Source organism: Paroedura picta, chromosome 11 (assembly GCF_049243985.1).
Source record: "Paroedura picta isolate Pp20150507F chromosome 11, Ppicta_v3.0, whole genome shotgun sequence".
NCBI lineage: Eukaryota > Metazoa > Chordata > Lepidosauria > Squamata > Gekkonidae > Paroedura > Paroedura picta.
Window position 1 is genome coordinate 15,501,145 of NC_135379.1, and position 18,360 is coordinate 15,519,504.

General features: G+C 48.1%; 1 protein-coding gene across 2 annotated transcripts in view; it reads right to left on the reverse strand.

The window, feature by feature from the left end:
* KIAA1217 (KIAA1217 ortholog) overlaps positions 1-18,360 on the reverse strand; it is a 432,541-nt gene that overhangs the window by 382,648 nt on the left and 31,533 nt on the right. Inside the window, exon 1 of one of the 2 annotated variants that reach the window (XM_077303784.1) lies at positions 13,052-13,302. The exons of the other annotated variant lie outside the window; for it this stretch is intronic. Coding sequence (XP_077159899.1) covers positions 13,052-13,127 — 76 coding nt within the window. The 5' untranslated portion in view covers positions 13,128-13,302. Of the gene's footprint in view, positions 1-13,051; positions 13,303-18,360 lie in introns of those variants that run through there. 2 annotated transcript variants of the gene reach the window in all.

Sequence of the window (18,360 nt, forward strand, 5' to 3'; positions counted from 1 at the left end):
CAAGCCAAGCCACCGTTCTGTTCAATAAGTTAAGTGTCTCTTCAGGCAAAGATGGTTCCTGTGTTGTGTATTCCGCTGTCAAAAGCTTTTATGCTGCTTAAGTGGCTTCTGTAGTCACTCTCCAGCACATCCTACGATGCACTCAAAAGCTTCTTCCATCTAGAAGCTCGGCCCGGTATTTCCTAAAGCAATTAATAAATGCCCAAGTATTAACATGGTCCTGTTTCGCCATCCTCAAGTTAGCTCTAAATTATGTAACAGTTCTTCAACTTGTGCAGTGCCACTCCCAACAGAAATGCTACTTTTGCTATTACTGCAGTTTCCAGCGCTGGCCGCCAACTAAAACTACCGGGTAGGAGTTATTTTCACTGTGTTAAGAAGTATGAGTCTCTTCTCGTACCTGGGGGCTCCAAGGAATTGCTGAAGTATACGGACGAAGCATAATAAAACTGAAGAATGTTTCAATTATGCAGACAGGACGGAAGTATTTTTGAAGACAAGGAGAGGCGGAAGGTTTGCCTTTGACATCCACGTTTTTTTAATTCCAGACCGGTTCCGCTTCACAGAGGTAATTACCTCTTCCCAGATCGGTCCCCAAGGATGCCAATTCTCCTTTGAACTTACCCTGTTAACTTGACTGCACTGGTGGTTTCCTTAAAGGTGGTGCTGAACTGGAAACCAGCTTAGAGATGCTCACTCCCTCCTTCCCCAACAGTTGCCCTTTCTAGAACAAATTCCCTTAACCTCTGTTAAAAGGGGGGGGGGGGGGAATATCAACACCAGGCTTAAGAGCGCTCAAGGCTAGAGAATGTTCCCACTTAACCAAAATGTGAAACCTGGAAAATGAAAGTATTTAAAAGGCTGCCATGTAGAGGATGGAGCAGAGTTGTTCTCTCTTGCCCCGGAGGGACGGACCAGAACCAATGGGATGAAATTAACTCAAAATAAATTCTGTCTAAATATCAGGAAGAAGCTCCTGATAATTAGAGCGATTTCTCAGTGGAATAGGCTTCCTTGGGAGGTGGTGGGTTCTCCATCTTTGGAAATTTTCAAACAGAGGCTGGAGAGCCATCTGACGGAGAGGCTGATTCTGTGAAGACTCAAGGGGGTGGCAGGTTACAGTGGAGGAGCGATAGGGATGTGAGTGTCCTGCATAGTACAGAGGTTGGACTAGATGACCCAGGAGGTACCTTCCAACTCTATGATTCTACTATCCGATGATTCTATGAAAGGTCTGGCTCTCCCTCTCCAAACTAACATATCACGACTTGTGGAAATTACAAACAAAACAGACTTATTCCCTGTAAGAAATAAGAAATAGGATTCCATTTCGCCTGTCTGGAACCTATGAGAAGAAAGTTACATGGGTTGACCTTTAGTTTTATGTGGGGAGAGAAATAACATCTCCATATACTTTCTGCACCATTACAATGTGTGCAGATCCATCACACCCATCTTTAGTCACCCTTTGGATAATTAAGCTACCAAGTCAATTTATTCCGCTTTTCTTTTAAGGGAAGATGCCCCAATCTTTCAGACCATTTCTGTGTCCTTTCTGGCTCCTCCTCCATATCCCCAATATCCTTTTAGAGCTAGACACGCAGAACTGGACACAATGCCCCTCAATTCCCCCATGCAGAGACTGAGGGCGAGGGAACAGGATTTGCCAGCATGCCACAAAAGGAGACCGGTGGGCAGTGGGGTGACCAACGTGTCAATGCATAGCATGGGGAGGTGGCAAAGTAGGAAACTATGGAAGACACCACTGCACTGCCCCCCCCCTCCCTCTTTCTTGACCCACCTCCAGGATAAGCCCACGGATACCTCATGCACATGGTTTCACATCCCGGGGTGGAGATGAAGCCACCAGTATGAGGCTTGTTACGTCTGTGGGCATTTGGCCACTGATGCAAATGAGGGCTTCTGCTAGCCAAGAAACTAACCAATCAAAGGAACCAGTTAAGGTCTAACCAGATCACTCTGCTTAGGGCCAATCGGATTGCACTGCTTGGGGCCATTCAGAGGCAGCAGCAGGCTAGCTGAAAGGAATAAAAGTGCATGGGTTTGCCTGTTTTTCTCTATTCAGTATTTGGAGGTTGTTGCTGGAGTTGCTAAATAAAAAGAGCTGTTCTGAAGAACTGGAGTCTGTGTTCACTGAACCCGCAGACTTAATAAGGCACTTGCTACGTATCAGTTATCTGTACCCCAAACCCACAATCCTGGGTTAACAGTCAGTTTAGACACACAGCAAATAGATGCAAAGTTGGGTCAGGCTCTGCCTACGGGCACAGCAACAACATTAAGAAGTCATTTGCTCGTGAATGCTTCTTGGATTTCTTCAGAATGATTCCATTTAAAGGAAGCTATTTAGCTCAGGGAGCTGAGAACAGAGTAAAAGATGCTTTCCTATGCAGGCCAGGCATGCTCCTTCATATTCACAAGTAAGAGCTTTCTCTCGCTCGCTCTCTCATGCAATCATTCAACAGCATCAAGTAAAGCTTGTTCTTGCATTTCAGCCACCGATGGACAGGCCTCTCCAACACACAGAAACTCCACATTGCGCAGTGTTGCAACACATGAATCGATCCAGAGTCACCTCGCAGACTTCACAATACGCCTGCAAACCTGTTGCCATAAATTAAGGCTGCTCCAGAAAGGCACATATGCATAAAAACTTAGGAGAAGATCATTATGGAAACCCCCAATTATTGTTTGGAGGGCAACGGTCCTCCGAGTGCAACGGTCCTCCAAGAATTTCTGTCCATCCATCTGTTTTCTTCGTCACCAGTTTCTCCCATCCTCATGCCCTTTCCATTCTTCCACTGGGCCCGGCTGTGAAGCAGCAAAAGGTCAAGACACAGCAAGCAAAGACCCATAAAATCCACAAAGAATAGGCTGGGAAAGGACCAGAACGGAATTGCCATAACATGCTAGAAGGCTAGAACTAGCCATAGGGAAAAGCTCGGGGACAGTGCCTCTTAAATCCAGGAAGGGAAGCAGTTAGCTGGAGGGCAGGGGGCAGGGGGCAGGGCACGGTTCGATCCCGGAAGCTAAGCAGGGTCGATATTTAGATGGGAGACTGTCAAGAAGATTCTGCAGAGGAAGGCAAACCATCTCAGCTTCTCTCCCGGCCTGAATCCCCTTGTTGGGATTGCCATAAGTCACTTGTGACTTGACAGCAGTTAGATACATAAAGAGTTGGTTGAACAGGGTCCCCTTCCATTCTTTAGGCTGGCCATTCCCAAAAGACTAGGACAGCCTTTCTCAACTTTTTTTACCATTGAGAAACCCCTGAAATAATCTTCAGGCTTTGAGAAACACCAGAAGCGATGTGATCATGCAGAACATGGTTTGGAAGCACAGCTGTGTCCACGCCCACCTGGGGCCCCTCCCCTCCCCACTCCCGGCAGGCCCATCATTGGCCACAGGGCAGGGTGAGGAGCAGGCCAGCATGACTATATATGGTCATAAAAAGATAAAGGTAAAGGTATCCCTTGTGCAAGCACTGAGTCTTGTCTGACCCTTGGGGTGACACCCTCTAGTGTTTTCATGGCAGACTCAGTGCAGGGTGGTTTGCCAGTGCCTTCCCCAGTCATTACCATTTTACCCCCCAGCAAGCTGGGTACTCATTTTACCGACCTCGGAAGGATGGAAGGCTGAGTCAACCTTGAGCCGGCTGCTGGGATCGAACTCCCAGCCTCATGAGCAGAGCTTTCAGATTGCATGTCTGCTGCCTTACCACTCTGCGCCACAAGAGGCCCTTATATATGGTCATATCACCCAATAGAATGCAGAATTCCAGAGAAAAGCTAGAAGAGATAAGAATGCCTTCTTAAATGAACAGTGCAAACAAATAGAAGAAAACAATAGAATGGGGAGGACCAGAGATCTTTTCAAGAAAATTGGAGATATGAAGAGAACGTTTCATGCAAAGATGGGTATGATAAGGGACCAAAATGGTAGGGACCTCACAGAAGCAGAAGAGATTAAGCAAAGGTGGCAAAATTATACAGAAGAACTATACAAGAGCGAGCTTAACATCCCTGATGACAACAATGGGGTAGTTACTGACCTGGAGCCAGACATCTTGGAATGTGAAGTCAAATGGGCCTTAGGAAGTCTGAGCAACAATAAAGCTAGTGGTGGTGACAGCATTCCAGTTGAACTATTCAAAATCTTAAAGGACGATGCAGTAAAAGTGCTACACTCAATATGTCAGCAAATTTGGAAAACTCAGCAATGGCCACAGGATTGGAAAAGGTCAGTTTACATTCCAATCCCAAAGAAGGGCAATGCCAAAGAATGTTCAAACTACCGCACCATTGCACTCATTTCTCATGCTAGCAAAGTTATGCTCAAAATCCTATAAGCTAGGCTCCAGCAATATGTGGACCGAGAACTTCCAGAAGTACAGGCAGGATTTCAAAGAGGCAGAGGAACTAGAGATCAAATTGCCAACATACGCTGGATCATGGAAAAAGCTAGGGAGTACCAGAAGAACATCTACTTCTGCTTCATTGACTATGCAAAAGCCTTTGATTGTGTGGAGCACAACAAATTGTGGCAAGTTCTTAAAGAGATGGGAATACCAGAGCATCTTATTTGTCTCTTGAGAAATTTATATGCAGGTCAAGAAGCAACAGTGAGAACTGAACATGGAATCACTAACTGGTTCAAAATTGAGAAAGGAGTTCGGCAAGGCTGTATACTGTCGCCTTGTCTATTTAACTTGTATGCGGAGCACATCATGAGAAAGGCGGGATTAGAGGAGTCACAAATTGGGATCAAGATTGCAGGGAGAAATATCAACAACCTCAGATATGCAGATGATACCACTCTAATGGCAGAAAGTGAAGAGGAACTAAAGAGCCTGTTGATTCGGGTGAAGGAGGAGAGTGCAAAAGTTGGCTTGAAACTCAACATCAAGAAAACAAAGATCATGGCAGCCGGCCCTCTGAATTCCTGGCAAATAGATGGGGAAGAAATTGAGATAGTGACAGATTTTATTTTCCTGGGCTCCAAGATCACTGCAGATGGGGACTGCAGCAAAGAAATTAAAAGACGCTTGCTCCTGGGGAGGAAAGCTATGGCAAATCTAGACAGCATCCTAAAAAGCAGAGACATCACCCTGCCAACAAAAGTGCGTTTAGTCAAGGCTATGGTATTCCCAGTTGCAATGTATGGCTGCGAAAGTTGGACCATAAGGAAGGCCGAGCGTCAAAGAATTGAGGCTTTTGAACTCTGGTGCTGGAGAAGACTCTTGCGAGTCCCTTGGACTGCAAGGCGAACAAACCGGTCAGTCCTAGAGGAGATCAGCCCTGACTGCTCTTTAGAAGGCCAGATCCTGAAGATGAAACTCAAATACTTTGGCCACCTCATGAGAAGGAAGGACTCCCTGGAGAAGAGCCTAATGCTAGGAGTGATCGAGGGTCAAAGAAGAAGGGGACGACAGAGAATGAGGTGGATGGATGGAGTCACTGAAGCAGTAGGTGCAAACTTAAAAGGACTCCAGGAAATGGTAGAGGACAGGAAGGCCTGGAGGATCATTGTCCATGGGGTCGCGATGGGTCGGACACGACTTCGCACATAACAACAACAACATCACCCAATAAATGTTTAATGGATTTTAAATATATATAAAAAATGAATTCACTCCCCCCCATTCGGGAAACCCTCCCAGGGCTGTCAAGAAACCCCAGGGCTGTCAGGAAGCCCTGACTAAGAAAGCCTGGGTTAGGAGAATGCCAGTTAACCAACCCGGTCCCACTGTGCTCCAGCTTCTCACATCCACATTTCCTCCACTGTCTTCCTCTCCTGTGCTGCAGGAGGACTGCAGGGCGCACGGTTCACAGAATCACAGAGTTGGAAGGGGCCATGCAGGCCATCTAGTCCAACCCCCTGCTCAATGCAGGATCAGCCCTAAGCATCCTAAAGTATCCAAGAAAAGTGTGGATCCAACCTTTGCTTGAAGACTGCCAGTGAGGGGGAGCTCACCACCTCCTTAGGCAGCCTATTCCACTGCTGAACTACTCTGACTGTGAAAAATGTTTTCCTGATATCTAGCCTATATCGTTGTACTATATATGTGGCATCGGGAGGCGTGAGGGGAAATTTCCAAGGCCGCCGGGGATGCCGATGCTGCAGACTTTGCCAGCTCCCCCCTCCACTGTCACCCAGTTCTCTCATCCGCTGTTAAACAGACAAGTCCTATTCCCATTTTGTAAAAGTACTCAGGCCAGTCTCTGTGCAATACCCAGTCTGCAGGCAGCATGTTCCTACCCAGTGTGCAGGCAGGCATTTTCCCTGGATCTAATGCTTTGCAAAGAAAAATGTTCTCCGCCATGAACTGGGGACCGGGAGGCAGAGGGAGACAGGGAGATTGACCAAGGTCAGGATCCAAAAATTGAAAGCCGAAGGGAAAGATTTCCTTGGGTCTGCATCCTCTAGTCAGTCCCCATGTGACCAGCAGAGGCAACTGAACTGCTGACACTGAATACTGTTCCACATGGGTGGGCATCCTTTGCAAGCCTCTGCCCTCGGCCTACCAAACTATATTGCTTCACGCAGCCCTGTAATATTGAACTGTCCCTTTTCGCAGGCAGAGGTGACCTTAGCCGCTCAGCGGATGAGAGAACTGGGTGACAGTGGAGGGGGGAGCTGGCAAAGTCCGCAGCATCGGCATCCCCGGCGGCCTTGGAAATTGCCCCTCACATTTGACGCAGTCATCTTTCCCTGCTGCTTTGCCTTGGAGTTATGGTCACAAGAGCAATTTTAACTTAATGCCGTAAAGGAAGAGAGGTGCGGACTTAAGCAGAGAAATATGCAGCAGGAGCATATGCTCTTCAGGCACCAATACGTCCTAGCAAAGAAAACAAAAAGCAAATACAGAAACATCCATAAAGCACAGCCTATCTACAATAGGAAACCTTCCAGACATTTGCTAACTGCTGAGTGGAGGTTTTTTTTTTTTCCTTCCTTTTTTGCCAATTCAAATTTTCTTCAAAACCTGCATTACGATTTGACAGCAATCTGCAGAAGAGGCAAGCAATTTGAAGTAAAACAAATTAGAAGAGCCATTTAAAAACACACACATACATCTGCAAAAGTATTTCCTTTCAGGCACTCTGTCGCTGAAACGTCCCAGAGAACCCCACTAGCAAAGCTGCAGCAGCCTCCTTTCCAACATCCAGTGGAAAATGAGATACTTTAAAAAACAGATCTAACGTTTTATAGCCACTCCAATCCTTCCTTGCTATTATCAAAGAAGTTTTTAGGAGTTCAAAGAATGCCTTATCAGCACCAACTTGATTTCTTTCTTCTTTTTTTTTTTGGGGGGGGGGGTCAGCACAAGGAATTAAAACACGTTTCTGCGGAGTAGGCCATTATGTGAGGGCGCAGATGAACCATAAATCATCAAAGGCCAAGAGGTGAATTTAAATGAAAGCCTCATCCCTCAAGCTTTCATGTTTATTTTACTAAAGCAGTTGTAAGGAGTGGCGTGAAGACGGGATGCATTTGAATCATGGGAGCTGTCTTTCCAGTGAGCAAGGAAATAAGACCCGAACTGGAAAGAACAGGCAGAAGGTTGCAACAGACAGACGTCCTGGGAGAAGTCGCATCAGAAATGTTTGGTGGGCTCAAATTAGGTTCCGTCCAGTTGTCTGACTTGACCAGCTGCTGAATAGATGCCTAGGGGCTCAAAAGCAAAGCACAGTGGCCTCTCTTGGCTGCCTGGTATCCTAAAATAAAATTAGAGTTCGATAGAAAAGAAGAAGGGAACGACAAAGAATGAGGTGGCTGGATGGAGTCACTGAAGCAGTCCGTGCAAACTTAAATGGACTCTGGGGAATGATAGATGACAGGAAGGCCTGGAGGATCATTGTCCATGGGGTCGCGATGGGATGGACACGACTTCGCACCTAACCACAACAACAACTCAAAAGCTCACGTTCTGAATAAATCTTGGTTGGTCTTTTGTTGTGCTACTTCAGACCACAACTACCCACTTGAATCTATCCTTATGGTATTCTAAAAGGTATACTGCTTATACACATGGAGATTCCATTTAGTTGTCATGACTCACAGCACTTGAAAAACCCAATTGCCATTAAATAGGCTAATCCCATTTTAAGGCTAAAATAGCAGCCATCCCAATATCCTGTGACAGCAGATTCCAGAAAATCACTTAGAATAAACATTGTGGGAGAGAGAGAGAGAGATTCTCTACCCAGCTTTTTGCCACACTATTTGTAATCTGATATTCTCTTCCCTCCCATTAGCTCCCATTGTTGACTGATCATTCAATAAAAAAATAAGCAGCTGTCTCTTTAACATTCTGAACAGGTGCAACTAGGTGGTAGCACAGTTCGGAATGCAAGCCTGTTGGAGAGAGAAGCATTGGGGAAAGTACAAAAGTGACACAAAGCCAAACTCCAAAGGGTCTTCCCCATTTAGGCTCTGGGACCTCCAAGGCTGTTTCCCAAACACCCACCCACACACGCAGGGCCCCTGTCCAAACATGAAGGATTCTCTAGCCAGCATCCGATGAACTGCAAGAAGAATCTGTTGGCACCTAGGACTATGTGTATGTTTCCGCGGTTTACGATGCACACGCAGAAGCCTAGCCTAGAGAATCACCCTTTTTATTTAAAGTTAAATAACTTTCATTTTAAAACTCCCATCACAAGATATATAAAGAGCTTTCACCAATCTGAAAATAATTTTAAGGGGCCATCTAGCACTGATTGTTTTGCAAATAAACATAATATGGTTGTGTTGTCACAACGGATGAGAAGCTGCTGCTAAGAGGAAGACTCCCTCTGAGTTGGGGGTGATTAGCTTACAGAGGAGAGGACACGCAGTAATGGGTTTAAACTACAAGTACAACGATATAGGCTAGATATCAGGAAAAAAATGTTCACAGTCAGAGTAGTTCAGCAGTGGAATGGGCTGTTTAAGGAGGTGGTGAGCTCCCTCTCACTGGCAGTCTTCACGCAAAGGTTGGATACACACTTTTCTTGGATGCTTTAGGATGCTTAGGGCTAATCCTGCGTTGAGCAGGGGGTTGGACTAGATGGCCTGTATGGCCCCTTCCAACTCTATGATTCTATTATTTCCTCAGCAGAGGCTAATGATGGGGGTGCTTGCCTTAATGTTTGTAGGGTGGGCAGTTTCCTGAGAGGTGGTTTTAAAAAAAAGGAAAGAAGGCAACTGCAGTGCTGGATCCACTGTGAGAAAAATTGCTGCGTTCCCTTAAGGTTGCCAGCTTTGGGTTGGAAAATACCTGGAGATTCCAGGGTAGAGCTGGAGGAGGGTGGGGTTTGGGGAGGGGCTTTGATGGGTAATAAAGCCATAGAGTCCACCTTCCAAAGCGGCCCTTTTCTTCAAGCGAACTGATCTCTGTCTCTGGAGGTTGGCAGTCCTCATTTAGCTGGGGCTGGCAGATAATGAGGGGAAGAGTTGCTTTTAAGGGAACTGAAACAGGATTCGCCTTTACGTCGCCCTGTTTGGGGGGGGGGAGAGATCTGCCAGCTTCCAAAATTCTCTCCTTGCAGAAGTGCAAATCAAGAGATGTCCCACAGACCTTTCAACGCTCATCGAAAGGAAATTGCACCCTGCAGTGCTTCCCCTGAGCTGGTCACCACTGGGGGAAGCAAAGAAGGCACAGAATATTTTACAAGGCTGGTGTGTAATGAATGCACTGTGTCCACCTGAACGTAACCTGTCTCTCATTCCATGTGTCAGTACTGCCTAAAATCCAGTTGACTTTCCTGCTTCCCCGACTCCCTGTCCCTCCCACCTCAGATTCCTGTCACTTTAAGAACGCACCCCACACCCACACCTTCACATCCTACCTTGCTCCATCTCCTCCACCAAGTCCTTAACTCCTTGCTCACTCAGCTCCCCTCCCCCAAATATCTCACCAAAGAATCAAACCCTTGAGCTGGATCCATTATCCCCCTCTGCCACGCAACTGTTAAGAGGCAGAATTTAAAAGAAACAGCATACGTGATAACAGACCCCTGAATATAATACAGTTCTGCCTGAAGTATCACAGATGAAAGCATTCTTGAAGTCAAAGGCAACAATGCGTCCTCCAGATCTAGGCTGGGAAATGGAGATTGCTTAGCTTTTGTCACTGCAAAATAACAGCACATTTTGTGTTCTTAAACACGAAGGGGGGGGGTTCTGATTCCTACTGTAAGCACAATATTGCTCTGAAGTTCTCCCTGGTGAGGGCAAGAGCTTCTAAAAACCCACCCCTGAGCCTGATGCCGATGCAGAGACCACAAAACACTTAGAACTTGCGCTGTTAAGCTGCCCCATGGATATCTAGCTGCTAAAGGGGGCATTTGCTGACTCAAGGGGGTGGGGGGGCAATATTCAAAAAGAAACTTTATTTGTTTGAAGTTTTTGTAAATGTGGAATGGACTATAGTTGTGCATGCCTGGAGATACAGCAGGATTCAAGCATAAGGTGCAAAATATAAAGAGATACTGCAATTCATTTCCACTACTAGAACATCTATCTAACCAGGTATCTCTCAACTGCAACAAGTCTTTCTACGTCAAAAGACGTCTGGGCAATGAGATCCAGGCCACAAGCTTCAATTCCTCACAATGTATAATGTCGCACTCCTGCCTGTTTGCATCTGTTTAGGGCCAATAAGGAACAAAGGGGCAGGGCTTTTTCTGTGGTGGACCCCTTTGCTCTGGAACTCCCTCCCCTTGGCAGTTCAGCAAGCACAGTCTCCCATCTCTTTTCAGTGAAAACTTGCCCTGTTTCACTGAATTTTCAGATATTAGATCAGGCCATTTATCCTTAAGGTTTGGGGAGCGGGGGCTGTACTTATTCTGATGGTGCCGACTATGCGTTTTGCCTGTTGTCATGGTTTGTTTAATGTTTAAGACTGTTTTGATTTGTTTTCCCTTTTTCTTATAGCAAATTTTTATTTTAACTATTCAGAAAGATTACAGAGAAGTTACAGAAACAGAAGTTGTACAAGTATGTTAAGTATTTGTCCCAGTGTTTTTGCATTTGTTTCTTCTATCAGAGCACCTTAGGGGGCTGTTACAGCTGAAAGACTGTCTATAAATGTAGTTAATAAATGATCAAATCAACAAACAGGCATCATTGCTTCTGCAAGGGAGGCTGCAGTTTGCTCTGCCCCAAACTACAATTCCCAGTATTACCTGGGGAGAAGCTCGGACAGTGACACCCACACCCACCACCCAGGCCCTCCGGATACGCAGGTGTCTCTTCCCGCCAGGCCTTGCCCAGGGAAAAATGGCTTCTTAATGTGCTGGCAAGTGGCAATTGGCACATCTTTACAGTCCTTCGAAGAAAAGGGCAGTTTGTCCCAATGAAATATTTATGATTAGCATCTTCCCACAGCGATCCATAAATGCAAAAGAGGCCTGAAGGGTTACTGTTTATTAAATGTGACAGAAGAAATTAAGAGGGCCAAAATTACAGGCAAGGAGTCATCGGGGCGTGAACAGGCATCCAATCAAAAGGCCATGGCATTATGTCACCCCCCACCCCCCATTTTCAGAAACTGCCTGAACCACCAGCCCCTATGCCCAGCGACAGGAGTAGTCAAACTGCGGCCCTCCAGATGTCCGTGGACTACGATACCCATGAGCCCCTGTCAGCATTTGCTGGCAGGGGCTCATGGGTATTGTAGTCCACGGACATCTGGAGGGCCGCAGTTTGACTACCCCTGGATTAACCTACTCGACTTAATTAAAACAGCGCTAATCTCAGGGGTAACTAAATTACTTCTTGGTCCCCAAAGGCTGCCTGGAAGCAAAGGTTACACTTCACATCACTCAGGCAACTACTCTCCCCCCCCCCCCTCCCGGCATCAGACAATGAGCAGGAGATTATCTGCCAATGCAAACCGCTGCTGTAGCAAGTCCTTCTGCAGAGCTCAGCGGATATTCACGGGGACAAGAAGGAGCAAGCAGCCTCACTGCAGCAGCAGCAGCCGCCCCCAGCCCACCACGGAGAAGTTTCCGCCAGCAGAAGTTCGATCAACTTAATGCAAAAAAATCCACAGCTCAAGGGCGACAGTCGCCACACCCGGTGCGGGAGAGGAGAGAACCCCACGCCTTGGAGGGCAGCTCTGGCTCCCACTCCAGCACAGTGGGGGAAACCCACATGGCCGCAGCTGCCCACATCCAGCCCGAAGGAGGAGCACTGCAGTTTAGAAAGAGGACCCCAGGTAGCGCGAAGGGGCGGCTGCAAGGTCACCAGCTCCCCAGTTGGGCTGCAAGGGATGGATGGGTGGGTGGGTGGATGCAGAGGTGAGGGTGGAAGTAAGGAGGAAGGCAGGCGGCTGATGGGGAGGAAATTCTGCAGGAGGCGGGAGGGGAGGATTAAAAAGTTGGGATCACCCTGGAACAGTCTCAGGAAGCGACAGTGGTGAAGAGTGGACATGGGGGGGTGCCAAGGGCCACATCCCGCTCCCCCAAAAGCCTCGTCCTTCGAATCCAGACCTTTCCCCGGACTTCGCGATTGCCTGCAAACTTTGCCATGTCCGGGAGCGGGTGAGTTTTCGAGCGGCACACCGTTTGGCCGGCTCTCCTGCCGGGAGTGCCCCCCCCAGCCTGATATGGGGAGGGGGGAGAGATGGCATGGGGGAGAAGCGCTTCTCCCGCCTTCCCCCTTCAATGGGGCTTGGGAGAGAGGGCCCTCCGTGTACCCGCACTGCCCCAAAGCGCCCCCCCCTCCCTCGACCCCTTTGCAAGCCACAGCACAGCGGCTCTTCACACACGTCGCTGGGGGGGGGGATGCCGGGGCAGGCGGGCCCCGAGGACGGAGGCTCTCAACTCCCTCTCCAGCCAAATGCGGAGGAGCAGGCGCTGCCGTTCGCTTCGAGAGCGGGCTTCCTCCACCTCGCCCCTGAGCATCGGACGTGGGAAGCAGGAGCTCCGGGGCATGTGCAGAGCGCCCTTCGCGAAGCCTAACCTGCCTCCCCCGCACCCACCCCGGGGATGGTCTCCCCACACGCGGCGGGTCCCGAGCCGGACGGGGGCGGGCCGCTTACTTGCACGCTTCAGGCTGCCGGTCCTGGGCGCGCCGTCGAGGTCCCTGGCCAGCGGGGAGCCGCGCGCCGCAGACATGCCCCGGCCGGGCGCCTCCTGGCCGCCGGAGCGCCGCTTTGCAGGCGGGCGGCGCGCGTGTGGGGCTCCGCGCCTCGCTCCCCCGCGGCCGGGACTGCAGAGGCGGCGGCGGCTGCCGTGTCCTTCCCTCCCCGCCAACGACTTTCACTTCACCTGCTGCCGGCGGCGGCGGCGGCGCAGACTTGAGCTGATAGGCAGCCGCTGCGCGCCTCGGCCGGCGGGGGCGGGGCTTTCCCGCGCCTCCCCCCTCCCTGCCTGCCTGGCTCGCTCTGGCCCTGGGGAGCGCGCCCTCGGCCCGGCCCGGCCCGACGCTGCGCAGCTCTCCTCGGGATTGCAGGCATTGCGTCACCTCCCTCCCGCCCCGCCCCTGCCGCGGGGTCCCGGGGGAGCCGCGCCGCTCCATCCCGCCCGCTGGACGCGGGAGGCTGCTGGACGCCAAAGTGCACAGAGGGGGCTCCGGACGGGGGGGGGGCTTCCCGCGGCAGGTGGGCTGCAGGGGGCAGGCGGAACTGGGGGGGGGGCTCGGGGGGGGGGGCTCGTGCCACCGCTCCGGGATCCCGCTTGCGACACGGTTTGCTTGCCAGGCGCTGTCCAGGACTGAGGGGATGCCCCTGGACGGGGTGGAGGGAAAGAGTGCAATGGCCCACGGGGGTGGTTGGGGAGGGAGGCTAAATGGGGGCCGAGTTGCTTAGCGCCCACTCCTTGACCACCTTTACTAAGAGCCACTGGGACACACTCACAGCCTCCCGCAATCCAACTTCACGGTGACAGGCCAGCCTGAAATGGTCAAACTGGGATCTGCTTAGAGGCTTCACAGGACTGCTCACAAGTCTGGCTGGCCACTGACAGGGGAGGGGGAAAGAGGGGAGGGTTCCCAGCTCCAGGCTTGGGAATGAAGCCTGGGGAGGACAATGCTCTTGTGCCCACCCTCCAGTCTCTCCTGGGGAACTGGCCTCTATAGTCTAGAGATGGGCTGCAATTTGGGGGGATCCCCAGGTCTCACTTGGAGGCTGGTATCCCCCCTGCCCACCCTCTGGAGAGCCAGTGTGGGGTAGTGGTTAAGAGTGGCAGCCTCTAATCTGGAGAGCCGGTTTGATTTCCCCCTCCTCCTCTACACGCAGCCAGCTAGGTGACCTTGGGCCGGTCACAGTTCTCTCAGAGCTCCCTCAGCCCCACCTATCTGAGTGTCTGTTATGGGAAGAGGAAGGATAGGCACTTGTAAGCCGCTTTGCAACTCCTTCAGGTAGTAAAAAGCAGGGTACAAAATGCCAGCTCTTTTTGTTGTCCATTCAACTGGAATTTAGGACTTCTTAAATTTTTGTAACTGTGATTGTCTTAACAAAACCTGCGATACACATACACACACACACACATTTTGGGTGTTAGCTCTGTATTAACTAGTGAGGGGTATTTGATCTGAATTTTACAAAAATTGTATTTCACTGCAGACTCCAGGCATTTTATGGCCCCAGCATAACGATGTTCACCCCCATACACTAAAAAACAAAACCATTCAGCCTAAAACGATAATGTTATGAGGATCCACTCCCTGCGTCTGAATAATTTCAGGTGAGCAGCCATGTTGGTCTGAAGCAGCAGCAGAAAGTTTGGCTCCAGGGGCACCTTGAAGACCAACAAGGTTTCGTGCAAGGTATGGAGTGTGCTTCCACAGGGAAGCTTATCCCTTGAATAAAACTTTGTTGCTCTTCAAGGTGCCCCTGGAATTGAGCTTTCTTCTGCATCCGAATAAGTGGGCTCTAGCCCACAGAAGCTTTATGCTGGAAGAAACTCTGGTTAAGCTATTGAGGTGTTTATTTTTACCCGCAGTGGGGAATATTCCCACCTGAATAGATATGGATTATAGGCTGAGTCTTTGATGAGGACTGAAATCGATTGACAGGGCAATGCTCTGTGGTGCTTGTCCCTCCTAAATCCACTGGAATCAGGGGGCTTAGACCGGAGTAACTCCGCTTAGCGCTGCCCCGTGAGCCTTTGCTCTTCCTGCAGTGGATGACCTTCATGATTACAAACCCTTGGCTGAAAGCTGAGCATGAATTTTTATTCAGGGATTTGGAAGTAATCTACCGTTTAATGTCTCCAGGTGTCTGGCCGTTGTTCCAACGAATTCGAACTCGTCTCCCGCACCGGCAAGGCTGACCTCTTATGAATAGAAAACATTGCAAGTGGTGTGATGATCTTTTCCGTTTGATGGATTAGTTATTGAGGTTTGAATCTGGAGTGTCTTGTTGCCTCTTCATGCCTTGTTACTCTGAGTGATTCCCGCACAGAATTGCTGTGTACAATCTCGCATTCAAATCTATTTTAGCAACTCCCGTTGATTTCAGAGTGGGCAAATTTGATCACAGGCAATAGCACTGATTTTTGACAGCCTGGCGGTCAATTTCCCGGCAGCTGCTCTATCCTTTGTGGTCTTGGTCTGCTCTTTCTGAGAGGACAGCAAAATCTCAAAGCATCCCGTCCAAATAGGAAGAGGCCTTGCAGAGCATCTGGTCTAGTCTAACCCCCTGCTCAGTGAGAAAATGCAAAACTGGAAAAATAGCTACCTGGTCCGTATTTGAACGTTTCTGGTGAGGTCTATCCCTACGTAACTGGCTCCACTGATCATATCACTGGGGATTTTTTCATAATGTCACTAGAAGTCTACTGTCCTCCATGACCCCATTAATTCTAGTCTTGCCCTCTGCAACAGCAGAGAACAAAACCTTGCTTGCAGAAGGGGTGGAAAATGCCATCAAGTCACAGCCAATAGGAATCCCGAGTCAAGAGACATTCAACAGTGGTTTGCAATTGCCGTCCTCTGTGAAGCAACCCTGCTATTTTTGGGTGGTCTCCCTTCCAAATACTATGCAGGGCCACCTCTAGCTTAGCTTCCAAGATCTGACAAGATAAGGCTAGCCTGGGCCATCCATCCAGGTTAGAACTCTGGGTGCTTGTAGAAGACAATCATGCCCCCTCCTTAGTCTTCTGCTCTGCAGGTTATATGTACCCAGTGCATTCATCCGTCCCTTGCAGTACTTGACTTTCACTCTGCTGACCATCTTAGCTGCTCTTTTATGGCCTTGTCTACATCTTTCTTAAAGCATGGGTGTTTGGATGTAGCACGTAAACATCCTGCAAGGTCAACGGCATGACCTTTGAACAACATGAGCATTATCAATTAGGGGGCAAAGGCAAGAGTTTATCCAAAAGGAAACAGGCTGGGCTTCAACCTTCATTTGTGATTAGTGATCAGGAAGGCTTGAGACCTTTGGGGAAAAGTTGGGGAGAAGACCTTTGGGGAGATAGCTTATGACCTTTATGTACTTATTAAATATTTGCACCACATTGACGCTGGAGTTTTAAGGACCATAAGAATTCAACGATAACGTAATGAACGTGAATAAGTATCATTGTAACCCCACCTGCCTAAAGATCAACCAACAAATGCAAAAAGCCTATTTATATAAAAACATTTTGAAGGACCTTCTAAAACCTTGCAGCCTTGGATTTTGCTGAACCTGGGTAGGTAGAGCATTCCACAATCCAATGGCCATCAAAGTCACTCTATCAGAAAACTGAACAAAGCCAGAGGAGGGGGGACTGTGGTTTAGCAGTGGAGCATCTACCTGGCCTGCAGAAGGTCCCTGGTTCAATCCACAGCAGCTCCAGTTAATAGGCCTGCACAGTAGGTGGTATGAAGCCGAGTCCTTGAAGAACTGCTGCAAATCAGCATAAACAATACTGACCTTTACTAGACTTATGCTCTGGCTCAATATAAGACCTCTCCATGTCTCCACATGTCCAGGCTCCGCTGTAGTGGCAAAAGAAGCAGTTCATAGATTTGGGAGATAGTTTTATTTATTTTAAAATTCTTTTTAATGCTGCAAGCTGCTTTGGTTTGACTCAAAGAAATATTTGTGATTCAAATAACCCATCGACATTTTACGAAGTGGATGTGAATACACACTGCATATCTGTTTCAAGTGCAGCTGTCAGTCAATTAGCTGGCAGTTTTAATTAATTAAACTCCGATATTTACATATAAATGGATTCTACATTTCTAGTGAAAAAAAATGACTTCAAAGAAGAAGAGTTAGGTCTCCACAGACTAGTTTGGGGCAGTTTCAATTCGGTGTTAGCAGCATTATTTTGCTTCAGCTTTTCAATATTTGTCATTGTGTGGAATGTCCATAGTGGAATGCCCATAGTGTGGAATGCCACCACTCCAAAACAACACTGGTTAAATTTATTTCCCAGTAAAACGGGATGATATTTGAGATGATGAAATCAAATAACTTTCTAAGAGGGAGAATAAATCAGACTAGATTTCATACTAAAAAAAATACGTTTTAAGAACTCCACATTTACAAACTCTATTCAAATTTGTATATATGGATCTGGTGAAATCCAGCCTGACTTGAGAGAAATGCTTTTTGTCCTCCCTCCAAATAGTTCACATGAATTTATCCTCTCGAAAAATTGCCCAGTTTTTCCTTGTAGATGAAGATCAGTAAACTACCTTAGCGGTCACTGAGGTTTTTACTGCCTGTGAGAAGGCTGGATCTTGATCGGTTCAAGAACTTTGAGTCAAAAGAAAAGTAAGGCACGAACCAAGCAACTCCAGAGTGTAACAAAGAAATGCCAGCTGAAGGCACAACTAGATAATCACCACATTGGCCAATTTGGGATTGTCTTTGCTAAAGTAACCATCAAAGTAACTTGAATCACACAGTGTTAAAGCAGGCTTTGTGAGCCCTTCTGGCATTCAGTATTGAATTCAATGAGTTCCCCCATCATCCTTCCAGTTCAAGAGAAGGGCAAGCCGATAGAGATGTCAGATTTCCAGAAATTGTGAAACTATGGGAAAACTGTTTTGAGAGGAAACATAACTTGTGGGAGGGAGGGGAATTGAACTATGTGCAGTACTTACTCTCTGATCAAGCTTGAATTTATAGTCTTCCTTCCACAACCTAAAATGCATTATTTATGACGTAGCATATAAAATTGTACTGTTAGACATTTTTACAAAATTTAAGAGTATAAATGCCAGATCTGGAAGAGAGATTTCATTAACTGCCTCAAGATTATTTGAGGATACGGGAAAATCTGTAATATAACAAAATAATAATTATTATGATGATGATTACGCTTGAGATATATAATTGTTATATAATCCCTTTTCTCCTTTTTGTAAACCCTCCATACTATTACTTTGTTTTTGAGCGGGGGGGGG